The 19695-nt window shown below is 44.2% G+C and overlaps 1 protein-coding gene across 1 annotated transcript in view; it reads right to left on the bottom strand.

Annotated features, from left to right (window-relative positions):
- Positions 1-3354: 3354 nt before the first annotated feature.
- LOC147896011 (sec-independent protein translocase protein TATC, chloroplastic-like) overlaps positions 3355-19695 on the bottom strand; it is a 32240-nt gene continuing 15899 nt past the window's right edge. Inside the window, exons 2-4 of the mRNA XM_087382760.1 lie at positions 7630-7928; positions 7135-7425; positions 3355-3628 (exon numbers count right to left, since the gene is read on the bottom strand). Of these exons, the coding sequence (XP_087238886.1) occupies positions 3401-3628; positions 7135-7425; positions 7630-7928 (818 nt within the window). The 3' untranslated portion in view covers positions 3355-3400. The remainder of the gene's footprint in view (positions 3629-7134; positions 7426-7629; positions 7929-19695) is intronic.

The following is a 19695-nucleotide window of genomic DNA, read 5'->3' as shown; positions in this document are numbered from 1 at the left end:
AGAAAGAGGCCTTAACTGTGAAAATTCAGTCAACTGTTGTGCTATCCTTTTTGCCCATTTGACCTCGTTCCTCCATGTAGCCATGTGCCAGTTTCCATACTCACTAATGACATTCTGTATACGAGAGACAAAGCTGTCCCAAGCATAATTCATGTCCTCCTGAGCATGCAAAAGCAAGGGATGAATTGCAAGTCTAATCATTTGCTGGAAATGTTGATGTCGAAGGTAAGCCTGATTAACATGCAATAATCTGCTCGAGAAAGTCAGCAAATCATCCAGTGGCATACCACATTGCAGATTTAACCATAATGGGGCATGATCTGACAAGCCCAAAGAGAAATCGATGTGGAGATGAAGGCTAAAATCTGCATATTGTTGTGGATAGAACAAATACCATCTGTCAAGCCTAGCCCAGTATGTAGTATATGCATTATGATGAAAAGTATATCCGGGCGCTGACCCTTGTAGAAGCAGCCATAGATCTTCAGCCTGCACAGAAAAAAGCATGCTATCCCATTTCTGTCTTTCCGATGAAAGCATATGAGACCTTGAAGTGGTGTTATCTCTCAGCAGAGGAGAATTGTTAAAATCTCCATAGATAAATGCATTGGATCTCCATGGATATTTGCTTAAAGAATCCCATAGAGAAGCCCTCATGGCAGAGGTCTGGGGGCCATAAACTGATGCAAGCTCAAAAATGTCACCATTGACATTACATTGTATGACTATCCATCGGCCACTGCTGTCATTAAATGCTAGCTGGGGCTCCAGCTCATGCCTGACCATTATGCATATCCCTGAGTAGGTAGTGGAACCAGCATAATATATATCATAGCCACCAAAGTGATCATTATGACCAGCCTTAGAGTGTTGATTATGCTCTTGCAAACAAACAATATCTGGCTGCATTTTATGTACATAATTCCAGAAAAGCCTCCACTTTGAGACATTGCAGAGGCTCTGTACATTGTATGTAAAGCACTTAAGCGTTAGATGCATGAAAGAGGTATATACAGGAGAGTATAAGTATAAAACAAGATTTCAGAGAGGCAAAGCCTCTGCCTGCATGGGTTGCAGGCTTTCATGATCCATAAAGGATATGGCATTCTCCCCTTCTTCAGAGTCACATATCGGAATACCCTTCTTCAAAACCCCCACCCAATTTTGAAGGACTGGAGCTGAAGTGGAAGCCTGTCCTGGTAAGGGAGAGGAAGCATCCCATTGCCGAGATTAAAAGGGGCGTTGCTTCAATACAACCACCTTCTTAGGTGCTTCAATACAACCACCTTCTTAGGCTGTTGAAAACCATCCCGATCTGTCCCCACAGGTTCATCTTCTCTTTTTCCTTTTCTTTGCCTTTTCCAACAAGTGATTGCACCTGATTAAGTGGTTTAGCATTCTTTGCCCCATTTCGATTTGCTACCTTGGCTTGCAAATTCTCATTCTTTTCCCTTGTCTGAGGCGGCAAGGCATTAGGAGGGGGTTGATGCAGTACCATTGGGCATTCAGAGGCTAGATGCCCAAACTTGTGGCAGGCAAAGCAAGCGCCTACAAATACACCCCATTTCAAGTCAAAGAACTTTTTGCCCAATTGCACACCCTCAACTTCCACTGCAATAGAAGGAGGGGTAGGTGTGTCAGTGTCCCAAAGGATGCAAAATCTGTTACGATTTCCCATGGGCGTGGAGGACAAATGACCTGTCCCAATGAAGCAGCTAGGCCAAGCAATTCTTCATGCATATAGTCCGGGAAGTTAACAACCTCAACCCATACAGGACAATGATGACGTATAAGACTTTGGTAGTCCTTGTTTGGGGACCAAGGCATGGCATGTACCATCTGCTTCCCGTAAAAAAGGGAAGAAAGCTCAAGGAGCCTCTGCTTGCACAAAGCATCTGATAAATGCACCTCATAAAATCCTCTGGAGGCAAAGTAAACACCCTCAACAAAGCATCCTCCAAGGATAGACTTGATCCATTGCGCAACATCACTGGCGGCTGGAATTCTTCCTGGAAAGAAAATAATTACCGCAGTTTGAGATAGCTTTCTGAGAGGATTCACAAGGGAGGGCAATTTCAATTTGTATGTGATCTCCGGAACTGGTTTGCCCCATTCCTGTCGTGTCTGCTGAAAGTCATCCTTAAGTGTATCAAACACATATTGAGCCTCCAAGGTAAGCTCATCATCCTGTGAAGCAGGCTGAGAAGGCCGACGCTTAGCATTTGTAGTTCTTTCTTTTCTAGCATATGTACAGACATCAGGACCGGAAGCCATAGTTGAAATATGGCAAGGCAAGAGAGAAAAAGAGTGAAAGACAAAGCAAACAGAGAAAAGGAACGGAGAGGCACAGGGAGAAAAAGCAGATCAGTACGACAGAAGCTGCACGGAGGGGCTGTATGGACAGGATAAGCTGTACGGGAAGACCTGTACGGAAAAGCCTGTACGGAGGGACCTATACGGATAGTCTGCAGGACACAACGGGAGGAAACGTATGGAAGGTACTGTACGGACGAAGACTCGCTGTACGAGAAGCTGCACGGAGGAACCTGTACGGACAGAAGAAATACAGAGATTCTGTACGGAGAGATGATGCTCACAAAAAGTACAGGATAGTATGGGAAAGAGCAGGGTGGTACGGGGAAGTAGGTGTACGGAAGATGGCGATGACGTTCAACAGGGCTGACAAGGACATACGGGGTGTACGGGCCTGCACGCCGGGGAGTCCGTACGACGATCGTACGGACGTACGGACGGAGGGGGAGAGTCCTTGCGGGTACCTTCGTCTCACGGTCGCTCACCGTCTCTCCTTGACGCTCTTTCTCCACTCTCACGACACACACCAACACACACACACCGTATTGCACACACACACCAATACGTACGTACGTACACACACACACACACACACACACAAACTGTAAAATATTTCTGTGCGTGCTTGCATGTGAGTGTGTGCGAATGTGCACATGCGTCCATCTTTGTGGTATAAAATATTGGTGACACACCTCAGCTTGTGTGATCTACACGGAACTCGCTGCACCATCCTTTGGATTTTAAATCTATGCCTCAATTCTTTGGGCTTTAAGTGATCTGGAACGAAACATCACTCCCTTCTACCACCTCATCCATTGTACTGCATTTTGTCTCTAAATCTTTTTTTACTTCTGAGGATGCTAATAAACTTTTTTTTTAAATTTCCATCTTTCTCCAAATGCAAATATTTATAATGAAACTACCATTTTCACTTTTCTGGAGGAATGGAAACACCACACCCCCCTTCGACTCTCTCTCTCTCTCTCCCCACACACACACACACACACACAAAGTTGTGCGCTGAAACTATTTTCACATTCCTTGAACAACAAAATAATGATCTGCATATAACAGACAAAAATACCCTTTAAGAGGTGATTTCTGGTTTGGTAGTAGTGAATTTTACGAGGAGAGCTCCACCCAAATAAAGAGCAATCAATGGCCCTGCAAGAAGCACCTGAGTCAGAGGATCTGTTGAGGGTGTTAGAACTGCTGCTGCTATCACAGCACCTACAACAACATATCGCCAGACTGACAACATCTGGTCCCCTGAAACCAATTTCGTTTGTCCCAACAGCAGCTGTATTACAGGCACCTGGTCCAGCAATCAGAAACTCAGTTAAGAGAAAATTTGATGTCTGATCTATTTATTATCCATGTTTCATCATTTTAAAAAGTATTCAAAAAAGTCTCCGTCTCACAAAAACAGGTGTTAACGCTCATAGTTTAACCGTTGTTGACTGTCTCCTGTTTGCAACAAAGTTCTTTTAAAATCCCTTCCATGGAGTTCAGGATGATAAGAAACTGAGAGCCCAGGACAACATAGCAATATTCAACGATAAGACTGGTTGGAGAATTGCATCAAATTGAAACAGTATGACTTAGGGAGCATATAGAAAATGCAACTGCATATAGCCAAGAATGAATTGGCCTGATGCAAAGAAGCTATAGGACCATGAAATATGATGGGAAACAAGTTCAATTTGTATATATTTAAATGAATCCAGAATATGCCTCTAAAAACATAATACATAGTGCAGTTTCAATCTCATGACACTCCTCACAAGGTTGAAAACCATAAACTCCATCACGCATAGCAGGGACTAGCTACTATGACAACGCCACCGACATCATCAGCGCCCAACGGTGTGTGGCCCATAGTATAAACATATGCTCTCACATATGTACTTGAGCATCCATTTATACAAAGGTCATCATACTGAGTTTCTCTCAGCATCCCGGAGGTGAATCCATGACAAAGGCTAGCCTAAAGGAGGAGGCTAATCAAAATGTTCAGGTTATTTCCAAGGAAAGAAGTGAATTCGTACAGACCTTGATACTCGGTTTGAGTGGCTGTAGATCAAAGTGCACACAGTGCAAGGATATTTTCCATTTGATTTTTCGTCAAGGAAGAGGAATATAATGAAAGGAGTTAACACATGTTTGAAAAAGTGTAGGAATCAAACAATAAGTATCAAATGTCAAAAACAATCTGTAACAAAGTAATTTAAATATAACAAGTTTAACTCTCAGCTCACTTGAGATCCTACACTCGACTCTAGAAAGTGTTTTTTTTCCCCCCCCCCCTAGAGAAAAGAACTTCTATTGATGCTTGTAAACAACGATCATACAAGTTGGCAAATACCATAAAGGTGCCAACCATGAAAATCAATGAAAAATTAAATGCTGGCTGTAGAAAGACACTCTTGCTGCCACAGATCCCAGCTCACTGCCTAGGGATTCTATGTAACAGGGGCTAACAACCAAGGTGGCTGACTATACAACCATCTGATCCCTCTCCGGGTGTTGTAGAAAACACCTACACGCCAAGCCTTGCAAAAACGTTCCCGTCGTGCGATGGTAGCTCGAGAACCCGGAGAGCCTCGCTCCCACATAGCACGAAGATGATGTCCTGCCAAATGGCTACCAAGGTGGCCGACCGTGGAACATGGTGCTGGCCCATAACCCAGCTGCAGCGAGCAACCCAGATGTTCCATGCCGTAATGCTGGCTACTGTCTCCCACACGCTGTCCTCCAATGAAGGAAGAGGTCGATGACTAGTGGGAGGGGTCGCCTCATGAAACTCAATGCTGTGAATGCACAGGCCCTGTATCCTGTTTGCTGGAGAGACCACGCCAATGGGAAAGGCATGGCTACCCTCTGACAACCAAGCAGCCATGCCCCACGTGAAGTCCCTCTGCATGCCCTGAAGCCTCGTCATGATCTGAAGCACTCCTCGCCATATCCTCTGTGCTGCTGAGCAGCTCCAAAGGCAGTGGGGGATCATCTCCAAAGTCCCAATCGTGCATCTATGGCAGCTGCCCGCCACCCGCATCTGCTCCAACCAAGGGCCAACAAGAAGACCTCCATGCGCTATCATCCTGAAAAAGTAGGAAATCTTTTGCGGTCGAAGACTGGACCAAAGGCGTGTCTAGATACTGAATCTCACCTCTCGAGGTACCTGCTGCGCTGCCTAATGCCTCTCTCTCGACGGAGTCCAGGCTACTGCCCCCAACTGTAAGTGGCATCCTATGCGTGTAGTATAAGAGAAGAAGGGCACCTCCTCCACTCTCTCTGAGTAGCCTACTCTGGACGGCCAGAACCACTCGCCTGGGTCCCACTGTACTTCACTGAGGGGACGACCCTCCCATAACCATAAGCGCTAGCGAGCTACATCCAGATCTAAGATGCAAAAGGGACCGATTGACCACTCCTTGCCTAGACGGCCCACTACTCTGACCCTCTGCCACCCTAACTGATCCAAGGCTCCATCCATCTCCGCGTCTCCATCTGTCAGAGACTGCAAGAGTCCACCTCGACCCATGCTGTAGAACCAGGATCGGCTGAGAATGGGAGGGAGGGGGCATAGTTGAATCCGAAGAGATACCCCTGTCCCTGAGAACTGGCCCAACCAATGTGCTGGTGTAAAACTCTGAAGGCCCACCCACCAAGACTCTGGGATAGCTGCCCATGCCAAATACAAGCCATGGTAGATGGGCGAGCAGGCCACAACCTCATCTCTTGGGAGACATTAAAGCATCTTGGCCAGGTACGCCTTCAAGTATTTGATTCTGAAATTCAGTCCATCGAGGGTACCTCTATTAAGGTTATTGGTTCTTTAATGTTGAATGTTTCCTTAGACAATTACATTTAAGCCTCACCATCACAAGCCACCCCCTCATGTAAACGACAAACCTCAACATCAAAGAAGAAGAGGACGCCATCCAACAAGGAAGGTACATTACCAATGGGTTCCCATAAGACTACTCCAAGCCCATGGATATTACCTTGGCAACTCTTTATATATGGGTACCCAAGCCTCGCTAGAGCAATCAACAGCCCATTCATGCTTGCCCTAAGCCTAAATGTACACCAGCACCTTCTCAACGCCTTTTCGCACTAGGGTGCTGGTTTTTTGCCAACACTTCATTTGGTAGCTAGACAAAATGCCCAGCTGCACGGTCTACTCCCTGACAACAAACATAAATTGGGATTTACAGCAACTTGTTGCTCATGATACAAGTCCGAACGAGAATTGAGGACTATTCCATTCAAAGTGATTTGGCAGGTATGCCAGGAGGATACAGATACCCCCTGTAGTAATTTGGATGATAGCCAGAGACACAATACCCTGGCACAAATAGGAAACAATCCCATCAGGAATACTCATCAAAAGGTGCAAGCTTTTCTCACCCTGCTAGTCAGCCCGGACAGGCAGACTAAACAGGGCGATCAATGACAAACTGGTATACGATGCCAGCCAGCATGTCATGCACACTAATTTACAAGCAGTCCTATCACACAATCCCATGGGCACTCCAGGTATGTATGTGCAGACAGCAGACACACATTATGAGCAGCAGCACTAGTACAGGATCAGTGATGGCAGTTGAAAAGCTAGCAAGGGAAAACCAAAATAGAATGTGCTAGAGTCAAGACAGGGCACTACACAATGGCGGCTCAAACAACTAGTTGCATTACTTTTTTATTGCATTCCAATTTTCTAGACCTTAGGTCGGAAGGCCAAGCAATTCATAGGGACAGTACGAGGTGCCAATGCATGCAATTGAACACTGCTGAAAATATTTAGGCTTTACAAACCTGGAATGCCAAACCAGTACTGAACATCAGAATTAGTATAAACTCAAAATACTGATCAATAGACCAAAGAGATTCCACTGCTCCTTCTGCGTATGATACAAAAAAATTGAGGGCTGCTGGAGCCAATACTCCATATGAAAATGCAAGTCCAGTGTAGAACAATATAGAAGAGCCAAAAACTATGGGCCCAAGAAACCTCCTCTCACTTCGTGTCAAGCCTGGAAGAACAAATGCTATAATCTCATAAAGAATGACTGGACTACCAAGGAGAAGGCCACTGTACCCTGAAACCTGCATAGGATAAAGAAAATGATAAGCTTTACCAAAGATTGTTGAATATGAAAAATTAGAAGATCACATAAAGTTTTTACTAGCTGTTTCTAACCAGAGACTCAAGCTTTATGTACACTAAATCTAGCTACATTAATTTCCACCCGATCAGAAAGTTACTGAAAGAAAAATAACCAGAAACAACCAAGGCACTACACAGCATACCTTTATTGTTGTGAAAAAATATTCACCAGGAGAAAGCTGCAGAAATCGAACACCTTGCGAATACACAGGTGCTTCAAGAAAAACTATCAAATCCTTGGCAAACACAAAGCATCCCAAAATAGCCAGACCAACAGATAATACTGATACAAATATCCTTTGCCTAAGCTCCTCTAAGTGATCAAAAAGGCTCATCTCCACATCATCTGGAAGCTCATCTTTTGATGGATAAAGCCAAGAAGATAAGCTCTGAGGTGTTGATTCAACTGGATTATCCTCTCCTTCAAAAGTATCAGCAGAGACTGGAACACAAATCAGACATGTCAAGGGCATAAATTAGAAGGCACTACTAATAGAGGAAACATAAAAGACAGGAAAACTCACAAAAGATGTTATTGCACATGATTAATGCATGAAAAGCCACTACAGAACAGCAAGGGTGCCCCAAAGTTTCTAAGCAAACACACTTCACAAATAAGAATTAAGACACTCAGCTCTTGCCATTGCATATTTAGTTAAATGACACGACTCCAGCACTAAAAACTATGTAGCTATACAATAATTTTGTGAGACAAAGCACCCAACATATGTCTGTCTCTGCATGATCATCCTTGGGATAGAAGAAGAAGTAATCTTCCAGCTTTGTGATCCATCTCATGCTCGTTCTGGGTCCAAGCCTCTCCCTTGATCTTATGCACTATGACCTTGTCTTTCACATCTTTTGAAAGGTAAACACACACACACACACACACACACACACACACACACACACACTTATGTAGGTAGGTACGTGTGTGTGTGTTTCTCATGCCGACATGCATCCTCTCACTTAAGGCTGGCATAATGATAAAAACGGAATTTCATGTCTAACATCGACAAAAAGGACACATTATAATCAGAGTGTCTGACAGCATCACAAGGGGGCTGCCCATGTGCAACACTACGTTGCTAATGCATGGTACCACCCATGTAAGGCATCTATTGGCCTGCCTGGCTATGTGGCACAAATACCTACAGTAAATCTACAGCAATGGGTAAGAAGAGTACATAAGGTCTTCCAAATGCATCAATGCACAGAAAGCACATACCAGATGGTTGTCCTGAGCCCTAACCTCCTGCCAAGCTTGGGAGCTAAGTCATGATCCAACACCATGACAAACAGGGGTGGCCACTGCTGAGGTATCTGGCCAAGATCACCCATGGGCATTGTGTCATTAAAAAGCATTCACCCATACGCTTCCCAAGAATGGGTAAGGTTTGGATAACTATGGCAATCGGATGTCAACTATGACCTGGAAAAAACCATAAAAAACACCATGCATCAAGGGCATCACAACTTCCTACTAACATGGACACATCATCATAATATTCATATATACCTTTGTAAGACTAGAATAAGTCCAATCATACAAATTTAGAATTTAGAATTCATAATATTCAGACTGCTCCTTGTACTCAGGCGTGGCCTGCTTGCCCTTATCTCGAAAGGCTGTGCTAATCATACTCCCAAACCATCCATTCAATCTACCCAACATGCTAGCCAATCATCAGATCAATCCGTTCAAATGTAAATCTAAGCAATGTTTTGCAATAAGTTGGGTAGGGCATCCTTAAACAAAGCCTGCACCTCTACAGGATTAGGTGAGGGGCATGTGTATCTATGCCGCTAGAGGGTGCTGCCACATTGGCAAGCAATGGCTCAAACTGAGCTGTCTCCATCTGCTCTTCTAGTATAGGCATAAAGTTATTTGCTTGCCTCTTCGTTTGGATATTAAAGGAAGCAGCAGAAGTGCAAACTCTGACAAGCGTTCCTAAAAGACAAGTTCCCAGACTGACTGACAGCTGTCCCACAGGAACTCATAGATGAAAAGACTTTAAAGCAGATCGAAGGGAGTAAAGTTCTGCAAACTTCAAGCACTTGGAGTATGAACGTGACCTCAAATAACCTGAAGATGATGTCTGTCCGATGGGTCTACCTGATCTGTAATGATGGAGTTAAAATGGGCTAAGTTAGTGATAGCCCTAGGGGCAAATGAGGAGGTTAGAGGGTCGCTTCGAAGGGACTATATAAGTCCCCTACCTCACTCTTGGGGGCAGGTTTTGATATCCTAGTCTATTCTCAACCCCAACTTGCATCCATTGCAATTCACGTTCTTGGGTGTGGATGCCCGCTTAGAGGCTCTACCCATTCAGCTCATTGTATAAGGCCTTTAATCTCATAAGCCCTTCGTCTTTTACAGACTTTCGTGAACTCTCTCTCTCTCTCTCTCTCTCTCTCTCTCTCTCTCTCGCTCTCTTTCTCTCTCTCTCTCTCTCATAATGGCCGAGCGAAGGATCATGAGGGACTATGCACTGAGTTCATTGCATATGGGATTAACCTCCTAGCCCTGATCTTAGCAAAGCTATTTAATGAAGCTGTTTGTTTGGGGTTTCCACGCAACTGGACCATTAACACTATCTCACCCATTCACAAGGCAGGGGATCCCATGAGCCCGGAGAACTACTGGACCATTATGATTGGACATGTCATGTCCAAGATTTATGCATCAGTACTTGATTCCGAGGCCAACAGATTTGCACGGTGTTGAGGACTTAGAGTAGCAGGACAGGCCGGATTCCGGCGTGATCATGGAACCATGGACCACATTCACGCTTAGATTTATCATCGAGGAGGCGAGGGCACAGAAGCAGAGGGTTTACTGTTGCTTTGTGGATTTTCGCAAGGCATTTGACACGGTCCCGAGAGCCCGCCTCATACGGTGCCTACAGGATTTGGGTTATGACCAGGAGATCATTTGGGCTGTCATGGCACTTTACGAGAGAGTTTCAGGCAGAGTCCGGGCAGGCTCTGGGTGGACAGACGAGATCATGAGCACTATCGGGGTCAAACAAGGGTGTCCGTTATCACCTACCTTGTTTGGCCTCTACATTGACGAGCTTGAGATAGTGATGCAAACACAAGGGGGGTAGGTTGCTCTCTTGCGGGCACATTGATCCGGATATTGCTTCACAGATGACGTAGCTCTCTTGTCTTCCTCAGCAAAGGGGCTCCAGAGACACCTTGATGCACTACTGTTCTTTTGTGAGTCTCATGATTTGAAGGTCAACCTGGGTAAAACGAAGATTATGATCTTCAATACATCTCGAGCTGTCATCCGCCAGGAGTAGTTTGCATTTGATGGGTCACATGTTGAGGTACTTTCATCATACACTTATCTTGGGGTTGTCTTTTCTGGACCCATCTTCACTATGAGACCCGTGATGTAGGCACGCTTGAGCAGAGGATATGCTTCATTGGCCAGACTAGAGAGGCAGTGCTTCCACTCTCACTTTCAGGATCCACGGACCAAAGGGTTGCTTTTTGACTCCTTGGTCCGACCAGCGGGGATGTATGGCAGTCCATGCTGGGGGCCAGACTTGTTGGATACAAAGTGGGCCAAGGTGGAGTGGCTACAGGTTCTCATGTTATCATGTATGATCCGTGGTAAGCCATCCATTCCTCACCAGATCATTCGGGCGGAGTTTGGGTCATCCCCATTACAGCTAGATGCTGCATTTCAGGTCATCACGTATCTGTACCGAGTCAGGGAGTATGGAGATTACACCTCTGGGCGTAGTAGGCTACCATGGCTAGCATTGTCCTCTTCTATAGCACTTGCAACAGGAGGGGACTAGAGGTGCTGCTATGCACGCACAAAGAGATGGTTTGAGGGACTGGGGCTCCACATGGGCATACTACCTCCATTCCACTATAGCATGGATGCTCCATTTTCTCCCCTCCTATCACACGAGCTCAACCAGGTTATCCGTGAGGATCTATTACAGCTACGTACATTCCGGACCTGGTTGGGCCCAAGTGATCTTCCAGTGAAGCTGGGCTTCTACAGAGATCACTTCTTACATATCATAGCGGAGGGTTTCATTGAACCACCAGGGTACATGCAGATTTACTTACCCCACTCACTGAGGATCTCTCTTTGGCAGTTCCGAGTCTCTTCCCATAGATTTCGTATCGAGAGCGGCAGAGCAGAGCGACTACCTAGGGAGAGGCACATATGCACTTTGTGTAACATGCAGGAGGCTGAGACAGAGGAGCACTTCATCTTCAGATGTCATGTTTACAATGAGATCTGCGGATGTTTCTATTGCCTCTTCAAAGACAGCTATGGGATTTTGGCCCGATTCATCTCCTACCCAGACCAAAGCTGTTTGGCAGGTTTCGTTCATGAGGCACTCATACACCACGAGAGGATACTTCGAGAACGGAGACAGAAGCAGAGACTTTTTCCTTAGTTGATCCCTCTCAGAGCTCTATCACGGAGTTTTTCCAGCCAGAAGAAAACAATACCAATGCCAAATAAAAAATATCAATTTTTGGCGTCACATCTTTCCCCCCCGCAGATCCTCTCTAATGACAGAGAGGGTTTGTTGGCCCTCAAGGTGGTATAGGTTCCATTCGTGAACTTCTTTTTGACTTGATATGGTCCCTCCCATCGCCCGATAAACTTTTTGTCTAGCCGCTTGTCTAGATGGCTATCAAATCTCATGACCAAATCTCCTTCTGCAATATCTTTCTTCTTGCGTAATTTGGTGTCAAAACAGGCCTTGGGTCTTTTTTGAGAAGCTTCCAAGTTTTGTAAGGCCTGTAATCTGTATTCATCCAAGGCTTCTAGCTGTACTAAGCGTTGAGCATAGGCATTCTCATGTCCTTCTTTTCTTGCAATAGCAGTGCGAAGACTATGTATCTCCAATTCAATCAGCAAAATGGCTTCTATTTCATACACTAGTTAAAATTGTGTAAACCCAATAGCTAGCTTATGTGTGGTTCTGTAAGCCCATAAAACTTCTGCCAAGTGTCTATCCCAATGCCTTTTCTTGGTGTCTACAAGCTTTCCCATTGAATTGCACAACAATCCATTTGTTTTCTTAGCCAAGCCATTGCATTGGGGATAGTATGCCATGGACATGCTATGATTTATCTTTAGCTTATACACCACATCTTCAATTAGTTCATTTCTAAAAGAGGTTCCTCCATCAGTGAGAATTTCCAAAGGACAATCAAAGCGTGAACAAATTTGATCAAAGAGAAATTTTGCAACTGTGCTTGCCTTGCTATTGATTGTGACCTTGGCCTCTGCCCATCGAGTCGCATAATTTGTGGCCACCAATAAATAATGCTTGCCCTGAGATGAGCGAGGGAGTGGTCCTACAAAGTCCAACCCCCACTTCTCAAATGGTCCATATGCTGGAATAGGCTTCAAGGGCCCAAGAATCAACTGTCGTCTTTCAAACTTTGGCATACTTTACAACTTCGACACCATTCATATACATCCTTATGGAGGCGTGGCCAAAAGTAACCTGTATTAAGAATTCTCCTAGCTGTGCTTGCTGAAGCAAAATGACCAGAGCATTAATGACACATTTCTAGAATTCTCCTAGTCTCCATGGGATGGACCACCCGACGGAGCACCTTATCTTTTCCCAATTTATAAAGAATGTCATCAACAATAGTATAGGGACAAGCCTTCCTTACTAATCTCTGCTGTTGCAGAGTTAACCCTCGAGGAAACATGCCTTCTTCCACATATTGCTGAACATCTTGCAGTTCCGGCCATCCAGTGTCTACTAAAGAAACCACCCTCCGGTCTTTTACTACAATGGCTTAAGTAGCTAACTCATCTGCCCTTTGATCTTCTTTTCTGTTTATATGAACAAACTTGCAAAAATCAAACTGACTACATAGTGCCATAGCCTTTTGATTAAGCTCCTCCAAATGAGGACTTCTTGTCTTGTAATGCCTTTGCATTTGCTTTATAATGAGCTTAGAATCTCCTCTTATTTCCAATTCTTTAACCTGACTTTGAAGACAACGCTCCAAACCAAGAATCAAAGCATTATACTCAGCTGCATTGTTAGTTGTGATACCTGGAAGCTCTTGTCCTCTTGCCCACACCTCTTGACCTTCAGAATTCATCAAGACTATCCCCCCGGCTCCTTGTTAGCGTGAAGGACTAAAAGCCCCATCAAAATACAAAACAAAAGTTGTTGTTGGTGTATCCCTTTCATCTTTAATGTTCTCCTTATATTTCTTTTCTTCTCCTAGATCCTTCCGTCCTGTGAGTAAATCTGCCATAGTGGACCTAGTGGTATTTTCAGTGACAAAAGAGAAAGAGAACTCTTAAAGCTCTGACAACCATTTTGCAAATCTCCTCCCAGGATTAGGCTTGCGAACTAGATATGCTAATACAGGCTCAGAGGTAAGGAAGAAAAATGGCCGAGGTAATAAATAGGAGCGAAACTTTCTGACTGAAAACACCAAAGAGAGGGCTTGCTGCTCCATTTATTTATACCTTGTTTCCATCTCTGTAAGGTGTCGGCTGGCATAATAGATGGGTTGCATTCTACCTGCCTCTTCTTTTTTTAGCAATATAGCACCAACTGAGTGCAAAGATACACTTGGATTTGCATAAAAGTCTTGAGACCAATCAGGGGGCTTCAATATTTGACCGTTACTCATGGCCTCCTTAAGTTGTTGAAAAGACTCTTGTTGCTCCATACCCCATTGGAAAGAAACTCCTTTTCTTGTCAACAAGTTCATGGGATACACTATCTTTGTGAAATCATCACAAAAGCGTTGATAATACTTGCTCTTTCCTAGAATTCCTTGGAATGGCAAAGAAAAATGATCCCTCTTAGTGCATGCATTCAAAGGACGAAAGTCCACACAAACCCGCCACTTATTTCCTTTCTTTGGTGTGACAACTATAGGAGATATCCATTCTGAATCATCAACAAGAAAGATGAATCCCGCCTCAAGTAGTTGTGTTACCTCTTTCTTTAGTGCCTCAGCTTGGATCACCCCCAATCGCCTTAAGCGTTGTACAACTGGCTTGCTTTATGGCTTCAACTCAATCTTGTGCTCCATAAGAGAGACTGGTCGAACCTGTGAATAGCTTGTTGCAAAGAGACATGGAAAATCATCTAACATATCTAAGTACTGCAGCTTCTCACTACCTCATAGAGAATCATCAAGAAGTTCTTCATTGCATTGGCGTCATTTAGTGTGCTCCACATCCTCCACATGAAGTCTCTCTACAGGATCTTCTTGCACCACCACCTTGTTCCTTCCTGACTCGTCCCGATCAACACCAAGACAAAGACCAAAGGCCACTCCTTCCACCTCACCCTCTGAGCTGGACTCCTCGGAGCTACACCCTGTCTCTTCTTCTTCATCGGTTAAGTCAGAGCTTGAACTCTCTGATGTTGAAGACTCCTCCTTGACAACTTCCTTTTTGCAGCTTCTGATGTTGTAGCGCACCTTCTTATCATTTCCCTGCAAAATAAATTCTCCAGTATCCCACTTTTGAACAGCCCTTGCCTTGCGTAGCCAAGGCCTTCCCAAAATCAATGAATAGGCACGTGCATCTGGCTTGGTAGGAATCACCTGAAAAGTAGTCGGCACAAAAATTCCACATACATCCACTTCTAGATTCTTCACAACTTCCAAGGTCTTTACCCTAGTGTTGTCAGCCAATTTGATGCGATAAGAAGAGGTAGTACTAGAGTATTTTAAATCAGCATCTATCATGGTCTTCTCACTCATGACATTAATCGATGCACCTCCATCAATGTACACATTAGAAATCACTTGACCATCAATCATCACATCAACCACAGGTACATCATCACCAACATCTATATCTACCTTTTGAACAACAGGGATGGAACTTTTCTTCTTTTTCTTCTTTGACACTCTTGTGCTTGCTAGCTTTCCTCATTCTTTCCGTAGTTTTGGAGACAAAGCAAGTAATTGACCAAAGGTGATATGAGCTTCCTTTTCTTTAAGGTCGGACAGCAAGTCATAGCTTCCAATGCCTTGTCCTAAAGGAAAGTCTAACTGGCTAATTCTCCTTCTAGATACCTTCTTTTTCTTACTACGGTGTTCCTCTTCCTGATGTTCCTCATCTACTTCTTCCTTACTTTCTTCTTCTTCTTTTGCTTTACCATGCCCATGTTTAGCAATCATTATCCTTACCTTCTTCTTCTTCTTTTGCTTTACCATGCCCCCGTTTAGCCATCATTACCTCTCTTTCCTCATCCCCTGAAGAAGCTTCTAACAAGGATACTTGTTTTTCTTCTTTCTTTCTCAATCTAGGACACTCGGGACAATAGTGACATTTTTCATTACATTCATAGCAAGTGACTACACTCTTATCTCAAGTCCTATCTTCACTCTTTGGTGCTCTAGGTTGTCGTGCATTGACCAAATGCAATTTCAAATCAGCAAACTTTGTCATCAATTGGAAGATATTATGATCTAACTCAGAGGACTTTCGTACTTGAGGAGTGCCCATTATCTCCACCTTATAAGTTGAAGCTGTTGAAGACACAAAAGAGGATTCGATCTTTAGAGAAGCTTCTTTCTTGGTCGCAATGCGAAGTGTCTCCACGTATGTTGTTTGAACTTTACTCATTACTTTTGAGCGAAGACGATGAAGCGGAAACACGTGGAGGAGAGTAAGTCTAACAACAGGAATGGTGGGTGTGAATACAGAGACGAGGGCACACCACAACCCTCAAGAGTATATATTAGGATAGGATAGGTATTTGGGTGGAACCGGTTCAAAGTGAACCGTGTTCACACTGTACATGAGGTGGCACAGGGCCTTAACCCTGGAGGAGAGTAAGTCTAACAACAGGAATGGTGGGTGTGAATACAGAAACGAGGGCACACCACAACCCTCAAGAGTATATATTAGGATAGGATAGGCATTTGGGTGGAACCGGTTCAAAGTGAACCGTGTTCACACTGTATATGAGGTGGCACAGGGCCTTAACCCCAACAACCTCCCACCTGAAGGCAATGTGCCTCAAAACAAAAAAAGAATTACAGCAAGTACATATAAAATGTACAAGGCCTATCCAACACCCATCAGTGTCCTGCAATGTGCAAACCGCTCTGCTGGCAAGGGCTTAGTGAAAAGATCAGCAAGGTTATCATCAGTATGGATTTTGACAAGTTCTAACAACTTGTCATGCAATACCTCACGAATAAAGTGGTACTTAACATCAATGTGCTTGGTCTTCTGATGAAAGATTGGATTCTTTGCCAACATAATAGCACTCTGGCTATCACAATGCAAAGAAGGAATATCCCCTGAAAAACCCAAGTCTCCCACCAGACGTGAAATCCATATGGCCTCCTTGCAAGCCTCAGTGGCTGCAATATACTCTGCCTCCGTGGTAGACAATGTTGTGCATCTCTGTAACCTGGATATTAATTAAATAGCACCACCTGTGAAAGTAAACACGTAGCCCGTGGTGGACTTACGATTGTCTACATTCCCTGCATAATCTGAATCTGTGTATCCATGCACTTGTGCATCTTGCTTGCCAAAACATATGCACACATCTTGAGACCCCTTAAGGTATCTCAATATACCCTTAATTGCCTCCCAATGCCTCTTACCGGGGTTAGCCATATATCTACTGACTACTCCCACTGCAAAAGCAATATCTTGTCTAGTAGCAACCATGGCATACATCAGACTACCACATGCAGAAGCATAAGGAACCTTGGCCATATTAGCCCTTTCATCATTTGACTGAGGGCTGTCCTTTTGGCTGAGTTTCAAATATGGAGGCAATGGTGTGCTCAAAGCCTTCCCCTTATCCATATTGAACCTCTCCAGAACTTTGCCAATGTACTCTTTTTGAGAAAGATAGAGTAAACCCTTTGACTTGTTCCTCACAATTCGCATACCAAGAATGTGATTTGCATCACCAAGATCCTTCATGTCGAAGGTTTTGTGCAGTTTTGCCTTCAAGGCATTCATATCAATAGATGAATTCCCAGCAATAAGCATATCATCCACATAAAAAATGAGTATAAGAAGACTACCATCTCTTGTCTTCTTAGTGTAGAGACAATGATCATGATCAGACTGTCTGAATCCTTGTGCTTTCATGAAAGCATCAAACTTGTGATACCACTCTCTGCTTGAGGCCATAGAGACTCTTCTGCAATTTGCATACAAGCCCTTCTTTTCCCTTGACTTGATATCCCTCTGGTTGCTGCATATAAATATCCTCGTGAAGGTCTCCATGAAGGAAGGCCATCTTCACGTCCATTTGGACAAGATCCATGTCCTGACAAGCAACCAAAGCTAAAACAGTCCTTAATGTAGTCATCTTGACTACAGGAGAAAAAATTTCATCAAAGTCAACTCCCTTTTCCTGCTTGAACCCCTTAGCAACTAATCTTGCTTTGTACTTGGGCTTAGCATCCCCTGGAGTGATCTTCAACCTATAGACCCATTTGCATGGTAGGACTTTCTGGCCTGTAGGCAGCTGCACTAGATTCCATGTCTGATTCTTCTCAAGAGATTGCATTTCTGGAGCCATGGCTTTCTGCCAATTCTTTGCGTCTTCCCTCTTCATGGCTTCTTTAAAGCACGAGGGCTCACCACAATCTGTCACCATGATGTAATCATCAAGTGCATTCACCCCTCGAACAAACCTATCAGGCATACGAGACACCCTGGTGCTCCGCCTAACCCAACCATCTTGATTAGGTGGCTGATTTACTTTCAGTTCCTGAATATTTTGGGGCTGTACAGCCTGCTCTGGAAGCACATCTTGCTGAATCTCAGGCTCCATTTGTGGTTCATCCCGTGGAGGATAATATGGAGCATTAAAAGCCGGAGGTGGCTGCTGATTTTGACCATTTTGGACAGCATTTTGATTGGCATTTTGTGGTTGTGCTGAAGGTCCTTCCTCCTCAAAAATGACTCTTCTCACTCCAATGGTATTGATAGGCTGTTTTTGCATCCTATCTTCTCGAAAAATCACATCATTGCTCCTCACAATCTTGTGAGATTCAGGGTCCCACAACCTGTAACCCATCTCTCCATTGTCACCATACCCAAGAAAAATACACTTGCGTGACTTTGGGTCTAATTTGCTGCGTATTTCCCTTCTGGCAGCCAAACACCCTGAGATGTTTGTAAGAGGGTGGCTTTCCGGACCACACCTCCTCAGGTACCTTCAAATCCAAGGCCCGGTTGGGTGACCTATTGATGAGATGTACTGCTGTCTTAACAGCTTCTGCCCAAAAACCATGGGTCAATCCTGCTTGTGAGAGCATGCTAAGAGTCCTCTCTTGAATGGTCCTATTTGCCCTTTCAGCCACGCCATTTTGTGGAGGATTGTAGGGAGCGGGCAACTCCCTCTTTATCCCCTTCTCATCACAAAATGTAGTAAATTCCCTTGAGAGGTATTCCCCTCCATTATCAGACTTGAGGCATTTGAGCTTCTTTCCTGTCTGATTCTCAACAAGTGCCAACCAAGTCTTGAAGACTTTGAACACATCACTCTTATGCTTAATGGGATAGACCCATATCTTCCTTGATGCATCATCAATAAAGGTGACAAAATACTTGGCACCGCCCAAAGAAAGATTGGGCATTTCACATACATCTGTATGTACTAAAGTTAGGACTTCTTGCTTAACATTTCCAGCCTTTTTATGGGCTGATTGCTTATGTTTGCCATAAATACAATGATCACATGCTGAAAAATCAGAAAAATTAAGTCTCGGCAAGTAACCCAAAGAAGACAATACTTTCATTCCTTTCTGGCTTATATGGCCCAACCGGCTATGCCACAATGAAGTGCGTGGCTGCTCGGTCACATGGATTACATTAGCATCAACACCCTCAACATACAGTGGATACAAGGTGCCCGATTTGCAGCCCTTGGCCACAACCATATTTCCCTTAAGCACCTTCCACATAGAATGACCAAATTGGGTGAGATACCCTGCATCATCAAGCTGCCCAGTGGATATCAAGCTCTTCCTGAGCTGTGGCACATGTCTCACATTGTGCAATACAAATTCAGAACCATTTGGGAATTTTAAATGCACATCCCCAATACCAACAACGTCACATGCATAATCATTCCCAAGTTTCATGCATCCTTTCTTCCCTGCATCATACGAAGCAAACCACGACTCATGAGGAGTAACATGATAGGATGCACCTGAGTCTAATAGCCAATCTTGTGCAT

The sequence above is a fragment of the Dipteris shenzhenensis genome, chromosome 12 (assembly GCF_047967505.1).
Source record: "Dipteris shenzhenensis isolate YYH24624 ecotype China chromosome 12, Dip_SZ_1.0, whole genome shotgun sequence".
In the NCBI taxonomy this organism is placed as follows: Eukaryota; Viridiplantae; Streptophyta; class Polypodiopsida; order Gleicheniales; family Dipteridaceae; genus Dipteris; species Dipteris shenzhenensis.
Note: the sequence above shows the minus strand (reverse complement) of the source record. Positions and strands in the feature narration are given on the sequence as shown.